The sequence below is a fragment of the Scylla paramamosain genome, chromosome 48 (assembly GCF_035594125.1).
Source record: "Scylla paramamosain isolate STU-SP2022 chromosome 48, ASM3559412v1, whole genome shotgun sequence".
Lineage (NCBI taxonomy): Eukaryota > Metazoa > Arthropoda > Malacostraca > Decapoda > Portunidae > Scylla > Scylla paramamosain.
The window spans coordinates 315,289-326,231 of record NC_087198.1 but is presented as its reverse complement, the minus strand read 5'-3'; the positions used below and the strand labels follow the sequence as shown (position 1 = coordinate 326,231).

The window sequence follows — 10,943 nt, the reverse complement described above, 5'->3', positions numbered from 1 at the left end:
TATTATGAGCAACAGGAGGAAGAGGAAGATGAAGAGAATTGTAGTAGTAGTAGTAGTAGTAGTAGTAGTAGTAGTAGCAGTAGAACAGAAGTAATAGCAGCAATAGAATTAGTAGAAGTAGTAGTAGTAGTAGTTGTAGTAGTAGTAGTAGTAGTAGTAGTAGTAGTAGTAGTATCACAAATAGTACTTACCTTACACCAGATCCAAGCACAACCACACTCTCAGTAGTAGTAGTAGCAATAGTAGTAGCAGCAGTAGTAGTCGGAATAATAGTAATAGAAGTAGTTTCAGTCACCGCTCCACCAGAAACACGGTCTACTATCCGCCCAGTGCTACTATTCCTGCCATTAGTGATAGTAGTAGACTCAGGAGGACCAGGCGGAGCAGTGAGGACAGTTATTGCAGTAGTAGTATCGATAGTAGCAGTGGTAGAGAGCATTGCAGTCCTTTTGGGTGCGTCGGAGTCAGTCTGTTTACATTTACAACCGTGGTCACTTTTGGCGGGAAATTCAAGTGTGTGTTTGTTTTTTGTCGTCATTCGCTCCTTCGTGGCTTGAATTTCCCTCTTCAGCTCCTCCTTGTCCTCCTGCAGCGCCTCCACCTGTGTTTAATAAAAAGAATGTTAAATTTATTCAATACAACACCGCTACTACTACTACTACTACTACTACTACTACTACTACTACTAGTACTATCTCACCTGGGCTTGACACCTTCCCGTTTGCGTCAGAAGTTCCTCCATTCTGTGTTGCAGCAGCGCGTGTTGTGTCAGTGCAAGTGTAAGAATCCGTTCCTCACCAGACGCACCTGTAGTAGTAGTAGTAGTAGTAGTAGTAGTAGTGGTAGTAGTAGTAAAAGAACAACAGCTATAATAACTACTAATATTTACAATTTTCCCGGCAGATTTCTTTATTTCTTTATTATTCATTACTTAAATTTGCTTTTTTTATTATTATTTTTATTTGTCAGTGTGATGCGAGACAGAAAATAACAGTGCTAATAATAGAAATAGATCACAATACCTTTTAGCCCAGCGGTCTCTTGGGTCGCCTCAATGTTTCCGTCGCTTACACTCCGGCGCGGCAGCAAGTTATGAAGGGATTGTGTCACCTCCACTAGGCGCACCAGTAGATCTGAAGGCACTGCAATGACCTGAAACACAACAGCGGCAGTGTTACTAATAGTACCAGTAGTTGTTGTAGTGGTGGTAGTAGTGGTGGTGCAAGGATTGGGGTTGTAGTGACTTACTGAAGTGTTATTGGAGTGGTTTGTGGGTTTACGTTCTCGCACCGAGGCACTCTCAACCACCATCGCCATCGTAGTCAGGGCTGCCACCACCACAAGTGCCACCATAGCCAGGGATGCCAACCGTACCGGCTTGTCCATGCTAGAAAGAATGTTGTTGTTGTTGTAATGATAATATTAATAGTAATAATAATAATGATAATAATAATAATAATAATAATAATAATAATAATAATAATAATAATAATAATAATAATAGTAGTAGTAGTAGTAGTAGTAGTAGTAGTAGTAGTAGTAGTAGTAATAGTAGTAGTAGTAATAGTAGTAGTATTTTGATTACTACATCTTGTGCATTTTCATAGTTATTAATATCTTATATATATATATATATATATATATATATATATATATATATATATATATATATATATATATATATATATATATATATATATATATATATATATATATATATATATATATATATATATATATAAATAGATAGACGAAATGATAGCAATGAAATCACAATGGTAAAAATGTTGTAACAATTATAATTATTGTCATAATTATTGTAATTATCATAATGATAATATTGATAATGACAATAATGATAATATTGATAATGACAATAATAATTATAGTAATAATAATAATAATAATAATAATAATAATAATAATAATAATAATAATGATGATGATGATGGCAGTAAGAATAATGTTAATAATTGTTTTTGTGGGCATAGTTTGATAATAATGAGAGATGAATAAAGAATATTGTTAATAATAAGGGTAATGTTTTGCATGAAGACAAACACACAAAACAAACACAAATTGTCAACAAAAAGTCGCAATACTAACATCACAAAACAACACACTAATTTTTCACAGCATAATTACATATTAATTACAAATAAATCACTCATAATTATAATAATCCATTTCATTTTCTTGTCACCAGTGAATCTCCAATCGATAAAAATCCAATATGGCGGACTGACATAGAATTCCTCCCTTATTTAGGAGAAAAGGAGGGAAATCTCTCTCACCTGGAGGAAAGGGAGGGAGGGAAGGAGAGACGGGAGAGACGTCTGCTGCCTCCTGGAGAGAAAGACACGGCACTAAGGGAGAGAGAGAGGGAGAGGGAGAGAGAGAAAATTGATGAAAAGAGGAGGGAGGGAGAGAGGGAGAGGGGAATCTTGATCTTGGTCTTGGGGAAAGAGAGAGGGAGAGGGAAAGAGAGAGGGAGAGGGACGAAGAGTGAGCGTTTATATAAAAAAAATCAATGTTTTTTATTTATTTTGCATTTTTATTTTGTTGTTTATTTATTGAATTGTTTTGCATAATTAGAAAGAAAATGCTTTTGTTATTATTATTATTATTATTATTATTATTATTATTATTTTTATTACTATTATCACTACTACTACTACTACCACTATTATTATTATTATTATTGTTGTTGTTATTGCTGTTGTTGCTGTTGTTATCATTTTCATTATTAGCATGTAAAGAATGTTTCCTCTTGTTGTTGTTGTTGTTGTTGTTGTTGTTGTTCATTCAGGACAGAACAAGAGGCAACCAGTCGAAGCTTGAAAAAAATTGTTTACGAAAGAAATGCGAAAGAACTGGTTGTGAACAGACTTAGGGAGCTTTGAGAGACTAGACAGGGTGATTAGACAGAACAGGTGGAAATTTGCAGGCCTATTTCACACAGGGAGTGCCACGCGTAGGCCTACTAACTTGTTGCGCCTCACTTTAATTGTTAGACAAGGAGAGGAATGATTGAACGACCTGTAGTGTGTGGTGGCGCCTCACACTCCGCTTGGCTGTCCTGCCCCTCTGACTGTCAACACAGCACACGACAGAGAGAGAGAGAGAGAGAGAGAGAGAGAGAGAGAGAGAGAGAGAGAGAGAGAGAGAGAGAGAGAGAGAGAGAGAGAGACAGCATTGGTACCCCTGACTGCTGACAAGACTCCAAGAATAATTTTGCTTACTTTAATAACGAGAACAAAGACAAATTAATATTCTACCTTTAACAGTGTACCGCCTCGCCCTCTCTCTCTCTCTCTCTCTCTCTCTCTCTCTTAGTGTATCTGTGATGGTCATTAATATATCAGAGGTCAAAGGTCAGCATGAGCGGACGTGAGGCACAGAAGCGTCACTCACGCCGGGGCTGAAGGATGCGTCTCCTCACCCACTGCCGATCTCTGTGTCGTTGCGTGGCGTGGTGCTGTGTTGGAGTCTGTCCTGTGTCCTTTGCTGGCCCCTGCTGTAGCCTACTGGTGTGACGGCGTGGGTGGGGCGCGCGGCGGTGGTGGCGTGGGCGTGAAAGTTGATGTGACGGCCGGTAATCCTGATAGGGGAAGGACGATGGCCTTGAGGGAGCGCTGGAGGGCTGAAGAAGGGCCGGGGGCTGCAGACGGCTGTGCTGGTTGTGGCGCGAGTGGTGGTCAAGGTGGCTGTGGTGTGTCCGGGGGGAGAGGTCGCCGTGTCTGGGGGAGGGGGCTGGTGAGGGGCTAGGAGCGGAGGGGGGGGTCACACCAGTCTGCGTGAAGTGACCGGCTAAATTTAGAGCGGCAGTTTATGGAAAGCGAGAGGTGCGGTGCTGCTGGTGACCCCGGGTGTTGGAGGGCACAAGGGGAGGGGGAGAGGGGAGAGGGGAGACGGGAGAGCCTTGATGTGTGTCTGTCAGTGTGGCGGACGAGGTGCAGCAGTGTGTGGTGGTGGTGGTGGTGGTGGTGGTGGCGTGGGGGCAGGCCTGTCTCTCCACACCTGGTACTTGTCTCTCCACACCTGATACTTGTCTCTCCACACCTGGTACCTGTTAGTGAGGTGATAGGTGTGTCTCTACCCTTGCATGAACAGCTGGCGTCACCTGCACACACACACACACACACACACACACACACACACACACACACACACACACACACACACACTCTCCTCAAGGTGTTTTTGATATAAGTAAAGATATAAAACATTGGAATTATAAGATTACCCGCTAAAATTGTTTGCTAGTTGTCTGTCAGGTATTTTGTAACAATTAATGTCAAATAGAAAAAAAAAATTATTCAAGGTGTGCCACAAGGTTTTATAATAGGCCCTTTATTGTTTGTGATAATACATGAATGTTATTTGTAATGTTAGTGATGTGATAAATGGCGTTCTTTTCGGTGATACGAGCCTAACAGATAATGATTTGTGTAACTTAAATACAAAATTGAATCAAGAACTGCGTAACATATTCAGATCGGTAACAGCAAATAAATGAGCCGTAAAAATTAATAAAACTAATTTCATATTGTTTGAAAGACGTTTTGTTGTCAGTAATTTCAAATTGTTTTATGGAGGCTGTCACCTAATTAGTGTTTCTTCTACTAAATTCTTAGGAGTTATTACTGATGAAAATTTAAACTGGAAGAAGGTTGAATACGATCAGTGTGTTCAAAGTTATCAAAATAATAATAAATCATAATAAAAACTCTTATTTTCCTCCAGCCATCCGTGACACAGCCAATCCTGCGCAGCGGTCGTTGCGTAGACACACACACACACACACACACACACACACACACACAACACCTCATTAGCATCACCACAGCACAAGCATGAAACATCAACGTGCAGGTCAGGTTGAGTGACATCCTGCACCCTGCTGGTATTCCTGACTGACTTCATAACCGTACTGCTAACTTGATGAGAAAACACGTAGGCGAGGCTTCACTGCTGTGGTCCATAAATAAACTGGTATCTTTGTAACAGCTACTTATTTAGGGTCTATGGTGGTTCAAATATTTTCCATTAGGAGTTTAATTAGTAACTTGATAACCGTACTGCTAACTTGATGAGAAAACACGTAGGCTAGGCTTCACTGCTGTGGCCCATAAATAAACTGGTATCTTTGTAACAGCTACTTATTTAGGCTCTATGGTGGTTCAAATATTTTCCATTAGGAGTTTATTTAGTAACTTGATAAAGGTACTGCTAACTTGATGAGAAAACACGTAGGCGAGGCTTCACTGCTGTGGCCCATAAATAAACTGGTATCTTTGTAACAGCTACTTATTTAGGCTCTATGGTGGTTCAAATATTTTCCATTAGGAGTTTAATTAGTAACTTGATAAAGAGAGGTGTTGTTCTGGTTCTTAAGGCTTCATTTCGTATTTTGTGAAGTTTTTGGTCTTTGGCTTCTACTCATAGTGTGTATTGGGATAGGTGGATGATCAAGAATGGGAAGGATTAGTGTTTTAAGTAAGTGTATTTCAATGTTTTCTGGCATATTGTATAGCTTGTATCATTTATTTAGTGCTGAGTCTGCTGTTGTTTTTACGTTGGTGAATGTGCTTGTAATAGCCAGACGTGGTTATGGTTAATCCTAAGCATTTGCCCTTATGTTTTAATTCTATTTCTTCCTCATCTCGTTTGGCTGCGAGATGGAGAGGTGTGAATTTATGAACGTTTTTTTTTATTTTGCATTTTTTTTTTTTCATATTCATTAAGTGCCTTTATTGCTCGGTCAGTTTTGATGTTTAGCATGTTCCTAGATCTCCCTGGGCAGCCAATCACTTGTGTTATATCGTCTGCGAAACTGATGTCGAGGTTTTGTTGAGGCTGTTGTATATCATTGGTGGAAATTGTGAAGAGTGTTGGTGACAGGACACTACCTTGTGGTACTCCGCATTTCAGGTTAAATCTTGGTCCGGTATGGTGATTTATTTTAATGGATGCTGTGCGGTCTGTTAGGAAATCACATCAAACTTTTTCGATCGTTATTGGTAGATGCAAGTGAAGTAATTTGTGTTTAAACCCATGATGCCAAACTTTATCTGATTCATATTGCGCTATTTGCACACAGTGATGATTGCTAATGCATGTGTGGTGCCCCTGCTATTGCGAAATCCAAACTGGTTGGTGTTGTATAAATTGTTGATCTCAAGGTGAGTGTTCAGTCTGGTATTAATTATTCTTTGTAATATTTTCCCTGGTACTTCTAGCGGCGAAATTGGTGTGTACTTTTGACGTTGTTGTGGAGATATGTCGGGTTTAGGTACGAGTCTGATAATGACATTTTTAAAACCTATCTGGGAAATATCCTGCAGAGATGGCGCTGTTGTATGTGTCTGTGAGTGTGCCAGGTGTGATAGGATGTGTGCCAGGTGTGATAGGATGTGTGCCAGGTGTGATAGGATGTGTGCCAGGTGTGATAGGATGTGTGCCAGGTGTGATAGGATGTGTGCCAGGTGTGATAGGATGTGTGCCAGGTGTGATAGGATGTGTGCCAGGTGTGATAGGATGTGTGCCAGGTGTGATAGGATGTGTGCCAGGTGTGATAGGATGTGTGCCAGGTGTGATAGGATGTGTGGCAGGTGTGATAGGATGTGTGCCAGGTGTGATAGGATGTGTGGCAGGCTACCATCATGTGTGTGGGGTGTGTGCTGAGTGTGTGCCTGTGTTACAATTAGTATAGGGGATTGTTCTTTGTATATTATCTTGGATGTTTTGTAGGTCTCCATTAAATATTTCTCTCCAATATTCCCTGTGTACTCTTTCCTTATCCCGTTTGTGTCTAATTTGATGTGTTTTTTGTTTAATATGTAGTGAGGTTCTTTTTCTCTATTATTTGTAGGTACTGGAGACTTTATTTATTTGTTTATAATATCTGTAATTGTTAAAAGTCCACCCATGAACACTTTTATACGTTTGCAATTCAGTGAAGAGTGTTTTGAGAGGTTTTCCTGTGTCATTATGTTTGTGTGAGGGTAGACATTTATATAGTGAAGTTGGGATACTATAACAAACCTAACCTAAACACACAACACCTAAAAAATAAATAAATTAATAAAAAATGTGGTAGAAGGCATTTATATAGTGAAATTGGGATTGATTGGTGTGTTGCGTTCTGTATTGCTTGATGCCAGTAGTCAGTTGCAGTGTTTATAGTTGAAGTGTTTCATTGTCTAGTGTGTTACCGTGTAGTGTGTTGGTGACGTGTGTTTTGAATGTTTGCCAGGTTGCTTTACTGTAATGTGGTGTGGTAGGTGATGGCATTAATATGGGTGCGGTAGACATCGTAAATATAACTGGTATGTGGTCGCTGGTGGTGAGGGGTCCTGCTGTTGTATGTGTTGTGGTACGTTCTGTGGTTAATAGTATGTCAGGTGTTGTGCCTCTTCTGCGTGTGTAATGTGTAGGAAATTGTGGCCCTGTGTGTTGAATGAGCCTGTTGTGTATGAGTGTGTTGGGCTGTCTTCCTATCGTGTTGCTGTGAGTGTATCGCAAAGTGGTGTGAGTGTATCGCAAAGTGGGGTGGTTTGCACTGAGATGGGCTAGCATGTACACTGGCCTGTTGCGTCTCAATAGTTTGGTGAAGCCGGGAATTTGATATATAGTTTCTTCAAGGGTGTTCATATAGTGTGGATATAATAATTTTGCCAGTTGTGGTCACATGACTTCTATTGCAATTAAATCAGATAAAAAAAAAAAACATGAAGAAATTTATATTGTAATTGTTGTGTGTAGGTTGTATCCTGGGACTTTAATTGGTGTGTTTTGGTGTGAAGTGACCGTTTATAAATATTACATCAGCGTCAATGATTCTGTGTGTGTTAGATAGTGAAATCCTTCTATTAAACCAGTGTAGTAAATTGTGTTGTATTATTGTTAGGATACGAAGGGCCATGTTGTGTGTGTGTGTGTGTGTGTGTGTGTGTGTGTGTGTGTGTGATGGTGATCTTTCTTTTATTTGTCCTGATCTTCTTTTCCTAAATATACTGTGGTGTAGTATAATAAAGTAGTCATGCATTTTAATTTCCCCATTTTCTATTAGATGAAGTAATTTGCTGTTCATTGTATGTGAATGTGTAGGTCCCGTCTTGTATTGGTGTGACTCGCTGGCTAAGTTGTCTGGATATTGCTTCAAGTTGTGTGTCTTTGCAGTGTAGTTCTTTCTTTGTGTTTTGTTGTGTCTTTTGTTTGTCAGTTTGTTGTTGTTGTTGTTGTTGTTGTTGTTGTTGTTGTTGTTGTAATTTGGTGTTCTTTGTGTGTATCGGTAGATGGGTCTTGTGTCATCGTGTCAAGCAGTTTTCCGCCTTGAGCAAGAATAGCGAGGTGGAGTTAGGTGGAGTTGGGGGTGTTTGGTAGGTTGATTTGTGGCAGGCTGTTTGCTTTCAAAGTAGCGATCAGTTCATTTGCATAACTGCCGGGTTCAGTCACGTTCATCAGATGAGCGTGAATCATACAAGAATAAATGTTGAGGTGTTCATCTTTGCTGATCTGTGTGAAGGTGGTGGTGTTCATAGTTGACTTGGTGTTGGTTTTCGCTACTTGGGAGTAGGTTACTTTTCCCTTCTCTTCTTCTCCTTTCTTCTTAATTGCTTCTTTCCTGTTATATCTGCATTTCATTGACAGAGTTCTGTGATTTTCTCTGCAATTGATGCCATTTTTGCTCTCTTTGCTACAGTTCTTGCAAGTGTGGCCTTCCTCGGCCACTGTGAACATGTTTTGTGGTGTTAGTTCTTTGGGCAATCCTTAGTGATGTGGGACTCGACCTGATATATATAGCATCTGAAGCATGTTTGTATGTGGCAAAACTTCTCTTGCTGGGTCTGGTAGTGAGGGATCTTCATGGAAAAGAGTTTGAGTCCATGTTCAGTGTGTGAATGTTATTTTGATCGTCTTAGAGTCTGGGAATTTGAATATACATTGTCAATTTTGTTTTCCAGGTAGGTAGGTGTTGTGGGCACATACAGCTCACTGGTGGCGTCTTCCTCAGAGTTTGCGTGTATGTGTGAGTTTACATTGAAGGCTATCTGTGACAGTCCTCTTAGCCTTCAATTCTGGCGGGGTCACTGGGGTGAATTCATGTTGTTGTTGAAATTCATTCTTGATAGGGTCTTGAAATATTTTCTCTTGTTGTTCGTGTGAAGAGATGACAACAACAACAACAACAACAACAACAACAACATATCCATGTTGAGTTGGAATGATGTTGGTTGGGTATATGTCAGTGTTGCTGAGTATTTTCAGGAGAGTTGTCTTTCTTCTAGGTTCGTTGGCATTGTGCGTTTTGATCTTCACTCGTGCCATCCTTGTTACATGTCAATACAATAATATAACCTACAAGGGGCCGAGGCCCGACACACAACACAACTAAAGGACAGAAAAATGGAAGGAGCCTACCTATGTACCTCAGTTCAGCAGTCCAGCAGCCTCTAAAAGCCCACGCAACTGCCCTGCATGAGGTACGACCTGACCCTATCCAACGTTTTTGCTGGAACCTTCCTCACTGGCTTAATTAAGGCAGCTGCCCTTCTAAGGGCCCCCCTTGAGGCACTGCCCGCGGGGTTCACCTTCACCAGTGAGGAGGACACTAAGGGCGAAAAGAGAAATACAGTGGAGAGAAAAGATGCCTGGGCGGGACTCAACAACACCAACACCACCACCACCACCACGGAGTCCCCGGTACACAGGGCTTGGGAGGGTTCCCAGGTGGAATTCTCCCTGTTGTGCAGGACAAGCACAGACGTCACTGGCAGGATGTAGGTAGCTGGCAGTGTGGCGGGGCACAGCGGTGTTTCCACTCGCCCTCAGACCTTCACGTGGCACTCCCTATATAAGGCACACCATTCTGTCTAATCTTTTAAAGCTCCCTAGTGACTCAGCACCCACAGCCACATTACGGAGTCCACCTGTTCATCCACCACTCTATCTGAGAACCACTTCCCTCCTGTCTATTTCTCAAACGTATTTTTTATTCAAGTTTGCATCGTTACCTGCCGCAGCCTTACCCTGATTAGTGAGCCTGGACATTTTACCTTTGTTACCCTTGAAATATTGAGGATGTATCTTGCGTTTTCTATGGTTGCGTTAAAAAGAAAATGTGTATTATTACTATCATAGTTTTTCTCAAACCCTTTACTGCTGGCGATACTCTTACATGTTCACGTGCGCTGACTATTCTGACTATCAGGTGGCTCTCGGACTATCAGCCTACAAGGAGCCGTGAAAGTTACCAAAAAAAAAACTATTTCGCTGATAGTAGTATAGTAGTAGTAGTAGTAGTAATAGTAGTGGTAGTAGTAGTAGTAGTAGAAATCTCCTTTTTCTCTCTCTTTTTCCTATCTGTGTGTGTGTGTGTGTGTTTGTTTGTTTGTTTGTTTATTTGATTTTTCTTTTCTCTCTCTCTCTCTCTCTCTCTCTCTCTCTCTCTCTCTCTCTCTCTCTCTCTCTCTCTCTCTCTCTCTCTCTCTCTCTCTCTCTCTCGTTTGTGTGTGTGCGTGTTTGTGTGTTTTTACTACTACACTCAGTATATCACCGTAAAGCGGAAGCAATTATTTCTCAGATTAGAGAGAGAGAGAGAGAGAGAGAGAGAGAGAGAGAGAGAGAGAGAGAGAGAGAGAGATAGGAAAAGTGAAGGCAGTGGTGTGGGTGGGGGGTGGGGGGGTGGGGGGGTGGAGGGAGGGTTTGCGTGAGTGTTGAGTTTGAGTTTATTTGATAAAGTTGCATACAATTTTAGTGTAGAGTAAATTGTAAGTAGTAGAAGTAGTAGTAGAAGTGAGTGGGCGGAGCAGTGAGCCATTGTTAACATGTATTGGCGGTCATTAGGTGTTTATTTTGGCAATTACCATTGCTGTACACGTTTGTGCTAGAAGTTTGCGCCTTAAATATTAACATTTTGATAACATTCAATTTTTGCT

The 10,943-nt window shown here is 40.8% G+C and overlaps 1 protein-coding gene and 1 long non-coding RNA gene across 3 annotated transcripts in view; one reads left to right on the top strand and one right to left on the bottom strand.

The window, feature by feature from the left end:
- Positions 1 to 2,418, bottom strand: part of LOC135095203 (tenascin-like) — a 7,394-nt gene extending 4,976 nt beyond the window's left edge. For both annotated transcript variants that reach the window (XM_063995988.1, XM_063995990.1), the window contains exons 1-5: positions 2,295 to 2,418; positions 1,249 to 1,387; positions 1,023 to 1,152; positions 701 to 807; positions 192 to 601 (exon numbers count right to left, since the gene is read on the bottom strand). In XM_063995988.1, coding sequence (XP_063852058.1) covers positions 192 to 601; positions 701 to 807; positions 1,023 to 1,152; positions 1,249 to 1,386 — 785 coding nt within the window. In that variant the 5' untranslated portion in view covers position 1,387; positions 2,295 to 2,418. The remainder of the gene's footprint in view (positions 1 to 191; positions 602 to 700; positions 808 to 1,022; positions 1,153 to 1,248; positions 1,388 to 2,294) is intronic.
- Positions 1 to 10,138, top strand: part of LOC135095205 (uncharacterized) — a 12,354-nt gene extending 2,216 nt beyond the window's left edge. Inside the window, exon 3 of the long non-coding RNA XR_010264127.1 lies at positions 9,294 to 10,138. This is a non-coding gene — a long non-coding RNA (uncharacterized LOC135095205). The remainder of the gene's footprint in view (positions 1 to 9,293) is intronic.
- Positions 10,139 to 10,943: the final 805 nt, after the last annotated feature.